Source organism: Notolabrus celidotus, chromosome 5, assembly GCF_009762535.1.
Source record: "Notolabrus celidotus isolate fNotCel1 chromosome 5, fNotCel1.pri, whole genome shotgun sequence".
NCBI lineage: Eukaryota > Metazoa > Chordata > Actinopteri > Labriformes > Labridae > Notolabrus > Notolabrus celidotus.
Genome location: NC_048276.1, coordinates 33,204,740 through 33,223,805, shown reverse-complemented (window position 1 = coordinate 33,223,805; position 19,066 = coordinate 33,204,740). Strand labels below are relative to the sequence as shown.

General features: G+C 40.7%; 1 protein-coding gene across 1 annotated transcript in view; it reads left to right on the top strand.

Annotated features, from left to right (window-relative positions):
- Window positions 1-19,066, top strand: part of doc2b (double C2-like domains, beta) — a 192,315-nt gene that overhangs the window by 150,688 nt on the left and 22,561 nt on the right. The window contains exons 4-5 of the mRNA XM_034682804.1: window positions 1,820-1,929; window positions 10,582-10,708. Of these exons, the coding sequence (XP_034538695.1) occupies window positions 1,820-1,929; window positions 10,582-10,708 (237 nt within the window). The remainder of the gene's footprint in view (window positions 1-1,819; window positions 1,930-10,581; window positions 10,709-19,066) is intronic.

Genomic DNA, 19,066 nt, shown 5'->3' with positions numbered 1-19,066 from the left:
TTTGTTCATAAAATGTACCTTTGTTACTGCATGTTACTGCACCGTTTTCACACCTGCAAGGTAGCTAGCTAATGTTCAAGGCGGCTAACTATTGGAAATGACCACGCCTTATTAAACTAACTAACTAACTAAACAAATAAAGTGACATTAACCGGTAATCAACTCACCATCAACTGACCAACTGTAAAGAGTTTCAATACAATACTCAAACAGAATACTCACCTTTAGGGCGATAAGCTCCACACAGGACAGGAGAGATGGCCCCACATGTGGGGAATTGAAAGTATGGAAGACCCCTGTAGATTTGAGTTGGAGACCCCGTTATTTGCCTGAAGCAGACTCAAGTCATTTAGCCGAGCCTCAAACCCATAATTTCAAGTTTTGCCAACCTAACTTATGAAATGAGACCAACTTTACAAACAAACTTAATACAGGTAGTTGAGATAACTACTTTGATGTAGTTTGCAACAAAATGGAACATTTTTTATTTACTTAACAAAAAAACATTTTCAGGCCAACAATTTTAAGTTTTAATTTTTACAGTGTAGGATGCTGGATAGAGCGGAAAACTGGGAGAGAGAGGGGAGTGACATGAGGGTGAAGGGCTGTCTGGCAGAGGAAATTTGCCTTTATTTTCATCCGAAGTTAAAAAATTACAAGAGTAAGAGGGAGGACATGGAAACAGAGGGACAGACATGCAACAAAGATCTTCTGTTCCATTTTAACAGTAAATATTAGGATAATAAATCCTGCACTTCCGACTCCTAAGTCAACAAAATGCCTAACCTGTGTATGAGAGAGAGGCTGCGTGGGTGTAAACAGCCTTTCCGTGGGAATCATCACTGATTGAGGCAGAAGCAATCAGTGAGAGGCGTATTATGAGGAACCCTGCCATCAGACCTGCAAATAATCACACAACTAATTGATTCAATTCACATGTCCTCACCCATGACTCATAGTCCTCATCCTCGTCCTGTCATGTTTACTGTTCTGCTCAGAGGGTTTCCCCACTGCAGTGTTACAGTCGTGAAGCTCTGACACGTCTCACAGTTTTTATTTTTATCACCTCGCTAAAATGCAAAGTGTGTCAGGGAAAAATCTGTTTCACTTTGATGTCTACTTTTGTATTTATTGATGCAGTTTTAGATAATCAAGCCACACACTTTGGGAAGATATAAACCACAGGACAACAAAATTAATCTGATGTGTAGCTCTTGTTGATTTAAAGTATTTGTTTCATGTAAGAGGGGGGGTTACGTGAAACAGAATCAGACCCCGACATGCAACTGAAGAGATTCACATATCCTACATATATACTGTATGCTCCTCCTCCACTTGACTTTTCAATATATGCATTACTAAGCAATGTCCTAGGATTTAATTCTGTGTATGTTGTTCCTTCAGCCTGCAGTAATGTTTTCATCAAATATAATGTTCAGCAAAGCCTGAACCAGAACTGAGTCACCGTAACCAACTTTTAAGTCCAGTTTATTGAACATCATTCACTCTCATGCATGCACAGAACTAATCAAAGCCTGTCGCTTCATGTAAATACAAACCACTGTTGACTTTTCATTCCCTCACAGTGTTCGATTTGCAGCAGCGTCTAGCTTGTGTTTGCTTGTGTGCAGCCGGACGTCAATGCATTGACTCATTTTCACCGGAGCACTGAGCTTTGTAGGTTTCCATGGATGTGTATAGAATTCTGGCAGCTCTTCAATAAAGCCATACACCTGAGGGATGAAGTCTCTGCAGCCGAACCTATTTAATCATGATACTCAGTCCTGTTCAATTACCGGCTCCTCTCTTTGTCTTTCAGGCCAATAAACTTCGAACCAAGACCCTGCACAACACACTCAACCCCGTCTGGAGCGAGACCCTGACCTACTACGGCATCACAGACGAGGATATGGTCCGCAAAACACTCAGGTAACCTCAACCTGCAGGGAGTGTGCAGACAGTGAAGAGAGGGAAAACAGGGAGGAGAGGAAGGACACATGCAGGAGGGAGAAAAGAGGGGTGGGAAAGAAATATATTTAAGAAACACAGAAAGAAAAAAGATGGGAAAAGAACAAAATAATACAAAAGCAGACAGGAAAATATAAAAGAGAGCAAAAAAATGGAAAGCACATGATGAAAAGAAGCAGATGAAAAGATAAAGAGAAGAAAAGAAAGGGGATTAAGAAGAGGAACAACATAAAAGGAGTGCAGAAGGGGATGGATACGGTTGGGAAGGAGATAAAGAATTAATAAAGGAAGGAAAGCAGGATTAAAGAAAGCAATGGAGAAGCAGAGGGGAAGGTTGAGGGAACGGAGGAAGGAGAATGTAGACAAGGAAATAAAGATTGGAAATAAAATAAACTGAAAGGATGCAAGTAGAGAGAAATGAAATAAAAAATCAAATCGAATAAAGGATGTAAGGAGGCAATAAGCCAAGGAAGGAAGGGAGGAAGGGAGGAAGGAAGAGAGAGCCCTTACAAAGGTCAATTTAAAAAAGTAGAAATAAAAATAGAAGGAAAGTCTTAAAAACAGCAATAAAGAAAATCAAAAAGGAAGACAGAAAGACAGAAAGAGGAGAAGAGAGGAACACTCTCTGGGTGGCTGTGCTTTCGCCTTCTTCATATCTTTGATTTTAGCCGATGTGTGTTTTGAAAGCTTTTATTAAAATGATTTTCAGGGAGCGCTGATGTTTGACAGTTCTTCCTCTTCCTGCCTCTCTTGAGATACATTTACTTTTTAACTGCCTGTTTTTTTACTGCTGTCATTATTCATCCTGTGAGTCTTTCGTCTTTACCTTCATGCCGTCTGTTTTTATGGTGGAGATGAAACCTGAACCTGTGGCTGCCTCAAGTAAACAGGTGAACAGTTTGGGAGTCCTTTATTTGTTACATCCTGTTTTTGTTTGGGTAAGAGAACTTTCAGTATTTTACTACGACACCTGAGAATAGAACCCTGTAACAGAAACCTGTGCTATAATAAACCAGGACTGTGTTATGTAATGTTCGTGTTACTTCACTGTTCTTAGCACGGTTATTTTTACCTTAGTGTCGGCAGTGCGCTGTAAGGAGGTTATGTAAATATACGTGTGGTAATTTTGGAAGCTACAGTACAGCTACAGTACAGTGTGTGTAAGTGATAGGTGGGCTGTAAGCAGTCCAGGGTCTTACTATTCCTTCAAGCAGCATACTCATAACTGTGAGCACTGACTGGGACCGCAACATCCAAAACAGGTGGAAAACAGGTCTCAACAACCTGGACCAAAAATACTCAAACAAATGATAAGACTCTTTATCTATCGAGTGCTTTTCTAAACTCACGTTACAAAGTGCTTTACAAGGATGAAACTAAGCAAACCAAGGTGAGTGCAACGGGGAAATCAATAAAACCTATAAAATCTCAGTCAGCCACAATCAGTAAAGTCAAGTGAAGTCAGGAAAAGCTCTCCAACAGAAGTGTGTTTTTAAGGAGAGATCTAAAAGTGGTCACTGAGTCTGCTGACCTGGTTTCCTCAGGCAGCTGGTTGCAGAGTTCAGTTACAGCATCAACTCTGTGTGTTTTATAATGCTGATCATTTCTTTATTGTTGTGTTCAAAAGGGGAAGAATTTATGATTGAAGTGGAATTTCTCTGAAATCATTTTGTAGCAGCAGGTGACATCCTGTCCACGGACAGACTTGATTTTAATTCACATTATCACAGTGCATTATGGGCTGTGTGATCCTGAAAGCAGGAGGAGGCGGAGCTCATTAACAGATTCAGTGTCACTGTTGTACTGATGCTTCTTCAAGATCTATAATGAGATCATCAGCGACAGGATTGGTTGTTTCTTTATACTGAACTTTAGCGGCCGTGTACAGGTTTGATTTTCTGGGAATACAGCCGAGTGGATATTCGTCCGTCACCCTGAAGTGTCTCTGTTCAGAGCTCTGCTGGTAAAGTTTGTCAGTGTGAAGTTAGTGATCAAGCAGGAGGAGTTTTTCTTCTTTAGATAATTTTCTTTTGACGTAATATTCGTCTTCATGTCTGATACTGCAGCAGGACTAAAAAACAGACGTACGTTTAAAGAGCTAAATGTCTATGAACAGGAATGTTGAATGTTTATACCGATGTGTGAATGCTTCACTGCTCTTTGAGGACTAAAGAGTTAAAACGTATATTTACATAATTCAGACCTTTATTGAGACATCAGAGCTCACAACATGACCGTGGTGCTGTGACAGGTAATGTAAAACCAGATTGAGGATGCAAAGATGACATAAGTGAAATGATAACTTTATTTACCATTTGTATTATTACCATACTTTTGAGTCTTCTTTATTTGGAATATTTTAACTTTACTTTAACTTCTTGTTCAATGAATCATCCACCAACAAAATGTGTAAACCTTGCAACAATTGTTAAAAAAATCTTGTGTTTTCAGATTATCAATGCTTCACACCACAGCCATTGTGCAGCCAGAGTTTGCGCTGTAGAGATTTTCTGTGGTTACCACGGAAATTTCTGTGTTGCCACGGTAACGAGATCCTATGGAGTTTCCCTCCACAATCAGATATAACATAATCCATCCTCTGTTATATTGAATTTATGATTTTGCGTTCAGTATTTTGTGTTTAAAACTCACATCAAACACTTTTCAATCTCAGCTCATCAAATACAGGGTGCATCTCAAAGCTCTAAACTGCAGTCTCCTCGCTCCTCGCTCCTCGCACCTCAGCTGAACTGGAAGTAGTTACTAACACACCATTTTAAGTGGCGTCCCAAAGCTCTTAACGCTGCTGGAGAGAGGAGCGAGGAGCGAGGAGACTGATCAGAGGAGGGATAATCGAGGAAACATCACTCACCAATTGGACGCTGCAGCGGCTCTGTCTTAACAAAACTTAACATCAGCTGAGTTTAATAACAGAGAAAAGACGGACCTTAAAACAGTCACTAAAGGTGCCCTGAAACAGACCTTAAAACAGTCACTAAGGGTGCCCTGAAACAGACCTTAAAACAGTCACTAAGGGTGCCCTGAAACAGATCATAGACATACATCGGTTTCTAAACAGTCTGTATGTGATGAGCTGTGATTGAAAAGTGTTTGATGTGAGTTTTAAACACAAAATACTGAGTCTACTACCTGGGACTAAGACGCAAGGAAACGATGCAAGGAAATGACGTGAGGATGGACGTTTAGAGCTTTGAGATGCACCCACAGACTGTTTAGAAACTGATATATGTTTAAGGTCTTTTTCAGGGCACCCTGAGTGACTGTATCAAGGTCTGTCTCAGGGCACCCTTAGTGACTGTTTTAAGGTCTGTTTCAGGGCACCCTTAGTGACTGTTTTAAGGTCTGTTTCAGGGCACCCTTAGTGACTGTTTTAAGGTCTGTTTCAGGGCACCCTTAGTGACTGTTTTAAGGTCTGTTTCAGGGCACCCTTAGTGACTGTTTTAAGGTCTGTTTCAGGGCACCCTTAGTGACTGTTTTAAGGTCTGTTTCAGGGCACCCTTAGTGACCGCTTTAAGGTCTGTTTCAGGGCACCCTTAGTGACTATTTTAAGGTCCGTCTTTTCTTCATTATTAAACTCAGCTGATGTTAAGTTTCGGTTAAGTCCGAGCCGCTGCAGCGTCCAATCGGTGAGTGATATTCGATAAGGGGGCGTGTCTGTCAGAGAAAACACTTCCGCGAAGTCTGCTCTTGTGTTTCCTCGATTATCCCTCCTCCAATCAGTCTCCTCTCTCCTCTCTGCTCTCTCCTCCAGCAGCGTTAAGAGCTTTGGGACGCCTCTTAAAATGGCGCGTCAGTAACTACTTCCGGTTCGGCGGAGGAGCGAGGAGAGAGGAGACTGAAGTTAAGAGCTTTGAGAAGCACCCAATGATCCGACACAGAAGGAAAGAAACAAAGGCTGTTTTTCGAAATGGCCTGCTACATACATACATACTACCCACTAATGTAGTAGGCAGTAGGTACTGTCTACTACACAGGTGAAGACAATTAAAAAGGAGGGAAAAACACAAGAAGTAAAACTAGATTTAACACACTGGGAGACTATTTCTACAAAATAAAAAGACAAAGATCACATAAAACTAATAAAGAATATAAAACAGGGAAGAAACACGAGGCCAATCTAAAGAATAATACCTGAAATCAGACAGATTCAGGTAGTATCTGTCTAACCACTCTTGTTAAGCCTCAATGAAGCATTCAGCACCATGTTTTATGAGATGTAATGCAATGCAAGATGATTAGATATGAAAATCTTGATTGCATTACGTATTTCTTCATTGATATCTGAAACCTAGAGTATTTATTTCCATGCAATATCTCCCAGCTGAATTACTGATATTGCCTGGCAACCTTGAATACTTGCAAATACACAAAGGTTGTATTGCTGACATTATACTGTTACTGCATTGAGTAACAGAACAACAATGACTGCCATGAATAAATGAAGGAAACATCAGGGCTGTGAAGTGATGGACCTTTTCCCATAACACCGCTTTAACGAACCATTTTCACAAAAAAACACAGAGAAAACACATTTCCAGGCAACACTGTTTAGTTCATTTTCAGGAACAACATTCAGATCCAGCTCTACCTGTGTCACCTTGCAGACAAGTTATTCAGTTTCCACCCATTGTGTTCATTCAGATTCTGATTGCGCCACATCCTCAACAAGCTACAACACTAATACATCATACTCATGTCATCGGGTGCATGTTTTCCTGCACATGTCGGCTGATTATGCAGGGAAAAACACTTGAAGCAAACTATTCAACTACACGACTGTGAAGCATGGCATGTTTGCTCAAATACAGAGCGCTCTCTGCCTTCATTGAAGACGTAGAGGGAGCGGCCTCATCCCAATCCTAACAACTGACAGTTAGGACTCTAATGAAATAGGGAGGAACGCAGATCTCCTGTTTAAAAAGAACCGTATACATACATGCCTTTCCTGGACTGGGGTTTTAGAGTGAGAGCTGTATATCAGTTCACCAACAATCATCAATCTGTGTTATAATGAAGCGTCCTTTTTAGTGACTGAAGAGACCATGTGCTGGCAAACATACTCATTCTGAGGATGTTTTCATGCATTAAAAGGAGGATGTTAGTCGGGTTCATTTGTTCAGTGGAAACAAACAGAAAACAGGCAAATACGTAAACAAGCTCCTGCAGAATGAAGGCACGACATCACGCTAAAATCCAGGCTGAACTGATTGAGTAAATAAGACGAGCACAGCATGGTGTGTTCGTGTTCGACACGTGACTGGGTTTGCAATTACAGTATGTTGATGCGATCACACTGCAGCGGTGTAAATGTAACAAATTAATATTCACTTAGAGACGATGCAGACAAGACTCGAGTGCAGACAGATTTCTATTTTGAAGAAGAAAACCTTTACAGATACACGTTCAACAAAGAACACGTCTGTGCTCGTTTAAATCCCCTGTGAGGAGTTTTAACCGGGTGTGAAATAGACGCAGTTGAAAGTGGAGCCTCATTAAGACCTGCTAAAGCCAAGAGGCCAGTGGCAACAAGACTGACAGTTACAATTATGTAACTTTTTAAATGCCTGATATTGCTGTGAGGGTGCAGGTGTCAGACAGGATGCTGCACTGCAAAAAGTGAAATCTAAGTAAGGTCGAATATCTCAGATAAGGGTGAAATTTGCTTATTTATTGCCTGATAGGATAGTTTTTCTCACTAAGCAGTTTGTATGTTAGAGTGTTTCACTTGTTTTGAGTGTTTTGGTCCTAAATGATCTCAGTAAGATATTACAGCTTGTTACCAAGCGGCAAACTCCGGTCTCAAACGATGAAGCCAATGTGGAAGTGATATAAACTGCAATACATCGAAAATCCGCTTGAGGCTGGCTGCAGAAACACCGGAAACCACATAGATATGAATGGGAAAAAGACGATCTTTGCAGCATTAATAAACATGTTTACAGCCTGGTTCAAAAAACGGCTTGGCCCTCCAACGCTAATCTCTCTAATGGCACACACTGTACGGGGGGTGAATTTTTTTCTAACGTGATGGTTAAGAAGATATTAAGATTACGAGTTTTGCCCAAATAAGGACATGACTGACGTGACTCCCGGTCGGGAACACACAGCCATTGGCTAAGAGACTCACACTACATCACACTCTGCCTAGTTGAGTTCCGCATTTCCAATATGGCTGCTGCCGTCGATTTGCTTCAAAACAGCTCTCAGGAACAGATGGGTGACGTCACGGATACTACGTCCATATTTTATACAGTCTATGCTTGTTACTGAGATTTTATCACCTATATTGAGTAATACATGCTTGAAACTACAATATAAAATGTTACAAAGCTGTTTCATCAACACTCACATGTATACAACAGATTTTTCAAAGTAACAATTTCTTATTTCAAGCATGAAATAAGAAATCATGACTTTGACACAATTGTATCTCTTCACAGCATTAAAATAAATGACAGCCATAATCCACTGTTTTATTTTCATTGAAACAATATAAAATATGTACTGCTATATATTAGTACAGTTGGCACAGTACTGTTAACTGACACTTAATATTTAAACATTTAACATTTCAAACTGAAATAATTACATTCAGATAAGTTCTTCCAAATTACAAGGCAGCTTTAAAAGAACGTCATGCAATATCTGGGGAGCACTGATAGTTATTTTTCACTGTTGTATAATTCTATTACATCCCCAAGATGGTATTTTAACTGTACAAAGTCTTACTCTTGCTGCTGATTGTGTAATAAGAGGTAAAATCTACCAGGCAGCAGGCAGAAGGATGCCATCCATGACCAAGACATGACTTCTTCATATAAAAAAGCTATGGCTGAGTGGAGGAAGTTCACTGAGTAGGCTTGTACATTGATCTCCAGTTCCAGTAAAAATGTTGGATGATCCGCTTTGTTCAGGTCTCGGCGTCCTGATACTATTTTACGGCATATTCTTGTGTGGAATGTTTATTGTTAAACAGTTTACATAACTGTTTGCGCAGTCATCTGTCCATTCAGCCTTTCAATGATAGTCAGGATCACAGATTACAAGCATTAATATGATTTATGAATTCCACAGCTTTTGGCTCATTTAAGAATTGTAAGAAAATGATCCTACATAATGAGAAATATATTCTTAACTTTTGTCTTTCCATCAAGAAAAGTAAATTATGTTTTAGTATAGCTTTGCTGGTTTCAATAAATGTAATGCCTAGTGCATGTCATTATGTCAAGATAATGGCACTAGTATTTACTTAATTAAGAGAAAAGAAGTCTCATCATTTTTTATTTCTATCAAGAAAAATTGACTTGTTTTAGTGAAAATACACAAATTTTAAGGTATTTCTGGGTTCATTGAGGTTAGATATTTTTACTTGTTTTGGAAAGTTTTGTTGGCAGATAATTTTGCTTAGTTTAAGTAATATACCACCAAATTTTGTATGTTTTTCTTGTTTGTGAAGGCTGGCTTTTTGTAGTGTGCATAAACACACTGTATTTACATTTTCAACCGCACATTATTACAACAGATGTCCGACTGTTACAGAAAGCTGGATGAGATATTTGTCTGAAATGATAACCTTGGCACGTTCAGGACGATATCAGCATAGTGATGAGATTTACATCTTTGTCCACAGGGGGTGCCAAAATCAACACAAACAAAAAAGTTCCTCACAGGAGCTTTAAGTGATGAGGTATCACCTTGAGCACGGTTCTCAAGTCTGGTACGATTGTGATCAAATGAACTAAACTTTAGGGTTGATTGTACTCGGATCCGGCCAAGGTCCTTAATTAGAAACCACCCGTGGAGTCTCTGTTTCAAGGTTAACCTCATAGATTTAATGGCATTCAATATGAAACTCAAAAAAAGCCTGAGGTCCTGATTTCTAGCACATTTGAAAATTAGCTCCTTGGAATAGAGCAGAGACAGTTTTGGTGGATAGAATTTAAATTGACTGACGAGCTCATCAGTTTTTATTTCTCTGCTTGCTTTCTGCTTAATTTGAGAGATCTTCAAACTAAAGCCACTCAACAATATAATTCTCCTTAATTCAAGAGCATTCTTCATTAGCGAGTCTGTCTTGAAAGGAGATGAAATGCTAATTGCCTTGAAGCACACAGTGTAAGCGCAAAAACAAAGTGGTGACTTGCTGCTGCTCAGAATAGCTCTAATAGAGGAACGACGTCAGTCATCCATCATCAGAAACACCTCTCAGCTTCTTCCCATTTGGAGTTTCCCTCACATTCAGACTCTTTTGGTCCAAACATGGCTGAACGCTTCCTAAAGCATAATTATCTCATCATCCTCTGTCACACTGATGGAGCCTGACAAAAATCTAATGAACTCCTTCCTTCCAGAGTTGCACAACTTTTTTTTCAGTACTGTGAGTCAGAGAGAGTCAGAGGGAGTCAGAGGGAGTCGGTCTGTCCTAAAGTGGAGATTTTGTTGAGATTTGAGTCTCTGTGATTAGGGACGATGGGCTCCAGGTGGAAAATGACTGCTTTTACAGTTTTAAAGCTTCTTCTCAGCCACAAATCCTTCACCTGAGCCTCACTTCATTTACGTCTCCTCTCCCGGCTCTGTTCTTCTCGTTTACAGGATTTCAGTGTGTGATGAGGACAAATTCCGACACAATGAGTTCATCGGAGAAACTCGAATCCCCCTCAAGAAGCTGAAGCCCAACCAAATCAAAAACTTCAACAACTGCCTGGAGAAACAGTTACCTGTAAGTCCAGCACTTCACACCAGACACAGGCTCAGTCATTGTGATGCTGCTTTGAACATCTTTTTTTTGTGCAACATTTCTTTCTGACAGCATGATGAAAAAACACAAGCACAGCTACAACCATGAGACAAAAATTACCTTTGCAGCGGGTGTTATATTACATCAAGCACCATGACTCTTAGATTACATCCATATCTCAGTTTACAGCTACACGTTCCTGATACTCTATTAATTCCCTAGGCAGACTTGAAGCATGTGCTTGAAGCATAGGTGCTGAAAGTCTAATCAATGAGCAGCTTGTTATTAAACTCAAACACACAGATTCAATTTAGATGTACGTCGAGTTATTTCTTGTAATGCAGTTTTCAAGATATGTGCTGCAGCTGCAGTTAGCCCTGCAAATAAAACAGATACAAGCTTAGTACAATCTTAAGATGCTTAAGTTGCATGCAAAGGATGTGCTTTACAATGTGCACAAAGAACAGCAGCACCAACAACAATATCTCTGAGGATTACGTTTAAAGCACGTGATAGATTAGAGCGCTGGTTTCTGAGTCCATGGAGTGGATTATGTGTTATGAGAGCATGAGTGTGGAGTGGAGTATCATTGAACTGTGATTGAATATCCTTTTCAAATAGCCCACATGCTTTTTGGTTGCTAAGAAGAATGAGCATGGTGTAATTCTGGATCGGACATTTTTAGAGTGTAGAGCTCTGACTTGTGTTTAGAGAGAGTAATTCCTGTTGCTCTCCTCATATGCTTTGTTGTCTATGTGGGCGTGTGAAATAGCATCCAAAAATACACATAATATGTGTAAATGGTATTAAATGGTGTTTTCACAACCAGTTTTGGTCTTTGCTGAGGTTTATTGAATAAAGATACATGTTACAGTTCAAAGTGACAATATTTTAGACGTTTATGATAGTTATGATGGTTATAATTTACCATTCAATGATTGTAGAGGAGCAGTTGAAATCCTGGACACTCAGAGCCTAAATCACAAAAGACTGCACAGCTTTTTCTCCAAGTGAACCTGTGCAAATAAGACAACAAAAATGTCTAATCCTGAATGCACGCACAAAGGGTTCAACACAAACTATGTTGTAAAGCACACAGCGTCTGTCAGCTGTTTGTGTGTATTTAAATTAGCAATTCTATCTATGCAAATGAGCCTCATTGCAAAAAAACCACCTCATTCCCAAACATCGGTGCAAACAGCCCCAAAGTTAGTGACACTCGGACCATCAGCACAGTTTGTGGAAATGTGTGATGTAACACTGAAACTGTGCAGTGATCATGGTAACAACTCCATCTCAACCCCAGCTATAGGTGAACTTCTCCACATGTGTGGAGGTGGTCACAATAAACCAGTTAAAAGTATCCCCTCCCCATTCAGCTCTATATATGGACAGATCAGAGCTCCGTCAGGATGAGAGTGCACAGCGTATCTCTGAGCACCAGAGAGCGGAGATGCAGAGGGCTCATCTTTACAGTCAGTATGTAGTCCGACTGAAATCACACTAACTTGAGTTTCTTGATTCATACTAACATACCGAGATAATCCAGACCGGGATCAGTTTTCTCTTGCATGTATACACCTCAGCCGGACTCAGACTGGCATATAGGGGTTCTGGGCACAGTTTGCAAGCTGAGCTTTGACCCTGAAGTCTAACAGCATAAATGCATACAAGGAACCCTGGTGGTAAAAAAAAAAACTAGTCAACCTCAGGCAGACGTACTTTGGTCATGAAACAGTTTTTTTCGCCAGGTGCTTGTGTACTGGGCTATTACTGTAGTTCCACTTAACAGTGCATGTTAATGTACTGAGTGAGACACAAAACAAGAGCAGGAGCAAATGATGCACGACTCTTTCATTCAGATCCATTCTTAGTGAATTCCCCTCAGTGTTTGCAATCTTGACTATGTGTGTATAAAGAATGAGTGGTGATTAAAACTCTGCACTTTGAAATTTGACACATTTTTCTCCACATCATCGTGGTACAAATCATAACATGTGTACTGTGACCCTGAGGACAAAGAGGCTACAGGATGTGATCAGTTTATGTTTTGACAATCATCATGTCTTCTAACCTGCATGACTATGCAGGTTGTTTGTTACTGATCAGCAGACATACCTGTGTGCCAGCTTTGCCAGTCTGGGAAATCTCTCTGCATTGACTTTCCTCCAGTCTATCCGATGACAAGGTAATGTCCTGTAAAGAGTTCTCAACCTCCTTGTCTCCTTGGTGGCGGCTGTTGCGTATTCTATCCCTAAATAGAGCCCGTAAAGACTCTGCTGTGCGCAACACCTTTAGCTAGTTAGTTCACACTGAAACATGCCTTAAACTTAAAACACCTCCTTGATAGCTAAATGTAATATGAAACCATACGTTGTTTATCTCTACCTGACAAAAAAGAAATGCGCATTCGAGCACAATCTGAACAACCAATTACTCGACTCTCGATTAATTGTTGACATCCCTCATTCAAACCATGCTGGTTGTACGTCCTTTGTTTGTCAGTAGAGTTGTCACATCAACGAAAGTGTACCTGGGTCACATTTTATACTTGACATTTCTAACATTATGTAGATTTCTGTAAAGTAACACATCAATGAAAAGTTCAATTAACACCTTCTTTTGGCTTCACACCAGAGTCATGTCTCAGGCTCCTGGGTAAAAAGTGTTGCCTTGCTAAGCTAGTTTTTGGTGGGGACAGTTTCTCTCCGACGTATGACTCACTGATGTTTTTACAGCCCAGAAAAGAAACACTCCTCTCCCTGGATTACATGATGTTTCTGGCTGAATCCTCAGAAATCCAGCTTTCTTCCAGCGAGCAGAGGATGGACTTCCCTCTGCATACTGTACACATGCTCTTAAATCTCTCTCCTCCTGTCAGTGAGAATAGGACTGGACAAGGTTTCTGAGGATATGGAGGCTCAGACCTTTCACAGCATGCAGCTCTTAGAGTCTCTGTAGAGCAGATTTTTGTGTCAAACTCTATAACTATATTTTTAGGGGTTGTCTTTTCTGTCTCAGTTTGGCGTCTTTGCTTTTTTTCTTGCACCATCCTGTCATACGTCTCAACCTAGAGACTGAGAGTATAAAGCACAGTTTGGCTGTTTTCACACAGAAATGCTTCAAGGCAAACTGATAGCACCGAGAGAGAGAGAGCATGGCGGAGAGCTTTCTGCTCTGCTTCCTCTTGAAGTAAAGGATAAGGAGTTCTGTCTGAACACAGGATGATGTTTACTGTGCTGGGGAGAATAGAGCACAAACCATTTAATCATCAAGCAGCTCCGAGTGTCTGTCTTATTGATGGTTTTAGGCTGACGGTGGAGTGTTTTGGCTTTCTTATCCAGCTCATAAACATGTCAGTCAGAAAGAAAAGAAAACCTGTGGAGTGGATCACACACGTGTTGAAATGAAGTAAAAGAAATGTAGAAAAATATTATTACACTCTGCCCAAACCTTCTTCAACATCGATTACATTCTGTCGACCTAACTCCCTGAGGAAACGTGAAGTTATAGTGCTGCTAAAGTTTATGAATATATGTTAAATTGAAAAGAAGCAGGCAGAGAAACATAAAGTAATAGACTCATGTCAACAGACTCAGGTAGTGACTCCACTGTCAGCAGCTTGGGCTGTAAAAACAAGTTTAATTAGCCTACAGGCCAAAAAAGCTAACCAATTAAAAACAAGTAATCAGATTTACATTCAGGAACAAAAAGAACAGAAGGTTGTTTCACAAAAGGACTGGGCTCCTTTTGCACCCACTAGACCTGTACAAATAAGACAAACAGGCATTGTGTAATTCACAAAGCACACGCAGAGGGTTGAGTGCAGCACAAACTGCTCTGCAGAGCCGATGACTGATCTCTGTGTGCTGGGGATGTTTGAATGTATTTACTTACACTGTAAATGGGCCATAATGCATCAATTCAGAGCAAAATCGTTTTTCATGTAAAGCCTAAGACAATTTTCCACATCTTGGATTAAAAAAGTTTACACTGTTCTATTCTATTGTACTATATTAAATTCCATTCCATTATATTCCATTATATTATATTCTACCCTAATCTGCACTACCAGTCAAAAGTTTGGAAACACCTTCTCATTCAAGGGTTTGTATTTATTTTAATTGTTGTAAACACAAAGAACATATATGGAATTATTTAAGTGTCAAGTGTTAAACAAAGCAGAATATGTTTTATATTTTAGATTCTGTAAAGTAGCCCCCTTTTGCCTTCATGACAGCTTTGCACACTCTTGGTATTCCCTCAGTCTGCTTCATGAAGTGGTCTCCTGGAATGGTTTCTAATTAACATGAAAACATTTTTCTGGTTCTCGTTAGGAGAATGTGCCTTTTATTAAGTCTCATAAGACATTTTTACTACCACTGTCAGCATTCACTCTCTCCTGTGTGGTGGGTGTCTGTTCCATCCTCAGCTCTGGATCTGCCTTTCACACTGGCACCAGCAGAAAGCAACAGTTCAGGCTGTAGCAGTGTGAGGGCCAGCAGCCTGCTCTGCCAATGAAACTTGGCCCTGTGTCTCTGTGAAATACATTTCCCTACTCCCTCAGCTCCGTCAGGAAATGAAAGGTTTCAATGTAAGATAATTGGTAGCTCACCGTGTCAACATTTAGAGAAATGGGAGGTTTAATTCCTGGTTTTGGAACGGCTCTGTGTCTCATTAAAATTAATGTGAACCAGAGTTAAAGAGGTGTTGTTTTGTCATGCCCTGGAAGCTCAGTAGAAATGCTGCTGCTGTGCTGGGCTGTTGCGGAGAGCACAGTAAAGGTTACAGCCCATTAGAGGGGTTACAACGTAGGTCGTTCCTGACAAAACTTCGTCCAGCAGCAGGATATGTTGATAAATACAACCGTGGATGTTAGATCCCTGAGAGAATGGTACAACTTGATCATGTTGACGACCCCTCTACTTAATGCTAACAACCCCGCCTGCTCAAAGCATTCTCCTGACACCTTGTTTATTCAGAGCTCCTCTTTGACTTGCTCTATCTAACAGTTGAGCAGCCAGATTGGGATTAACATCCTTCCACTGCATAAGCAACTACTGTGAAACCTTTTCCACTCTAAACCTTCCATAAGTTTTCGTTTTTGACCTTTTGGGGCCATTTGAAACAAGCTCTACCACCATGCCCCACTTTGTCTCTGAACAGGGCATCATGGAGCCCAAAGATGCTGGAGGCCAGAGCTGGGCACATCTGTTAACTAGCGCTAATTGTCTATGTTAGTTTCGTACTGACTTTTAACATAGACATCGAAACATTGGAATTCAGTTTTCTTCAACTTTGTCATTTTCACTGTACCTGCCTTCAATGCAGGAACGCAGCACTGTGGCGTCAGCTACACTGACGTCTGGAGTAGCTTATGTATTGTTCCCAAACTATCTGGCTCTTAAAGCCACATAATGGTTTTTTTTTTATATTGGAAGTAATCTGTGGATCTCTATGGATATAATGTGTTTGGATCAAATCTTTTACTGGACTTGGACCATGGTGACCTTTGCTGCAGCAGAAAGGGGTGTCAGACTTTACACTGGTTTTAAATCAAGCTTCAAAGTCCAGCAGAGAGAAATGAAACCAATGTGGAAGTCCTATGAACAGCAGTTCCTTGTGTGTCCGCTCAAGGAAAGCTGTTCTTTTCAGCAGAAATAAACATGTTTACAGCCTGGTTCAAATAATGAGTCTGAATATCTAATTTCTCTATCAGCACACACTGTACGAGGGGTGAATTCTTTTATAACTCATCAGTTTAGAAGATATTAAGATTAGGAATTTTGCATAATGGGAGGCAGAGCTGACTTGATTGGCAGGCAGGAACACTATAGCTGTTAGCAGAGAGGCTAAAGGCCCGCCTCTTTACATCACACTAGCTTGACAGAAGTCAAGTTGAGTTCAGCATTTCCAATATGGCACCCAAATCAATCAGAAACAGAAGGGTGACATCACAGAGACTATGTACATGTATAATACAGTCTATGGTTTTAACGTTAATGTTAACTTCCTAGAATTATTGGTTTACAAACTAAAAAGATAACCAAACCATTTTCTCTTGTGTGCATTTGCTTTTATTGTCAAATGTTGGAAATGTTTGTGAGCAGGCACACTGAATGCCAGCCCCCTGTAAGCCCTGCTCCTTTTTTGATACAGCACAATAGTCAGCTCCCCTCTGTTCTCTGAGTCGTGTTGATCTGAGCCATCCCGCCGGGACATCGGCAGGAGATTCATTTTGGCCCTGCTTCTTTTTACAGCCTCATATCCTGAGCTGCCCACACGTTGTTACAAAGAGCCTCACTAATGACATGTGGCACTAAAAAGACCTGTGCTCCTCCATGCATGTCAGGACTTCTCATTGTGTGGTTAGGCTTTTTAAAGAGCCGGGCAAAGAGGGGAGCACTTGTGGCAGGTAATTAAGGCTTATCCTCTTCAGACTGTAAGTTAAGAAATTGGAATTGATTACTGGCCAGCCAAAAGAGGATCCCTCTTTATCCTGGGATATCACCTATCTCTTTTTTTCTGGGTAATATCTCTGTTTCCTTGGCAACCCCCTGATGTCCTGGCTAACCTGGAGCCGAGTCAACAGGATTGGCATATTATTGTGTCGGGTTGGTCTCTCTGTGCGGCTTTGTTGCCAGCCTGTGGAGTTCAGAAAGCAGAAAGAGAGGCGAGGATGTATATTTCCGCTGATTATTGGGCTCTGCAGCTTGGTTCATTTAGAGAAATGTCCAGACAGTCACGTCTGAGGTGTCCGGTTATACTGTGCATTAAATTGAATTAATGGACATCCTCTGGGCCAATCTTAATTGATTTTCCCTCGAGGCAGTGGTACAATTAACTGGTGAATGTAAAGCAAACACTACAGCTGCAGTGTGTTTGTGTATGTAAGCTGATTGTATGTTTGATCAGACTGATGGGAAGAGGAAAAGAGGATCATGGAGGCAGAGATAACTCTATAAAGAGAAGAGGCAGCGGAGTGGAAGAGAATTAGTGTGTTTAATTTGAAGAGAGTGGATATAGCATGTTAGATTTAAAGAAGGTGTATATGTTGAAGTGTCTTTCATTAGTTCACCTGTTAAAGAGTTGTTTTTTTTACTTTTGGGTGTAGTTAATGAATTATCTGTAAATCTCTCTGAGGCTGATTTTGAGTTCATGTTGTACAAAGAAAAGACTTGATCCTACAGTTTCCTTTTGTAATATCAATAATTGATAAGACTTATATAGCCCTTCGCTGGGTACTCAAACCTTTACATGAAAATAAAAAATAAAAAAAGGACAAAAGCAAAATACCAAAACCAGAGTTGGGGAGGAAGTAGATGTCATGTGCTGTAGGCTTTATTAAAGATGTAGTTTTGAGTTGGTTTTTAAATGAGTGAAGAGGGTCAGAGTTGGGTTCCAGAGAGTTGGGGCCAGTGTTGCCAACCTAGCGACTTTGTCGCTATATTTAGAAAGTTTACAGACCCCTCTAGCAACTCTTTTTCAAAAAAGTGACAAGCGAAAAATGTAGCTGCTTTTTCTGGTGTTAAATGGAGACTTTTGGAGGCTGACATGAAAGCATGTCTCATTCTTACTCCTCTCAAAGAGCAGTGGATGCTGCTGTGAGTCCCTCCTAGCTGCATTCAGAGCAGGAGACGTTCATCCCCCCCGCATCCAGACTGCAAATGTATCACGCATGTACGAAGACACCGCTGGCTGATCCCATCTTTTTTTGGTCCTTTTAGATTGTTAATGCAGATTGTATACAATAAACATGTAGAGAAGGTTATGGCTGAAAAATGTCATGTTTTACTTAAATTTGTTGTAGGCTCCTAAGTGTAGTTATAAACATACTCATAGTTTTTTAACTTCTTCTTGTCTCTCCCTCAACGTTACACTTCTCCTGCAGCGTCAATTCAATTTTAATTATGCAAATTAAATGATGATGTCATTTAGTGAATATTTTGACAGCCAATAGCTACTTTCCTCACTGAGGAACAATGGCGTAGGCTCTGTCCCCCAAGGTGCAGTTTTGGTCCTGGCGATGGGGGACAGAAGATTAGCATCTGAGGATCTTAGGCGGCGAGATGGGGACTGGCGTTTGAGGAGGTCGGTCAGGTATGATGGGGCGAGGTTACTGAGGGCTTTGCAGGTGCGGAGCAGGATCTTGAAGTGGATTCAGTGCTGTGGGGAGCCAGTAGAGGTGCTGAAAGATGGGTGTGATGTGAGCTCTGGAGCAGGAGTGTTGCAGCTGAGTTCTGACCATATTGTAGTTTTGGAGGTCAGTAGAGGGCAGGCCATAAAGAATGCTGTTGCAGTTGTCCAGTCTGGAGGTTATGAAGGCGTGGTGGAGGGTTT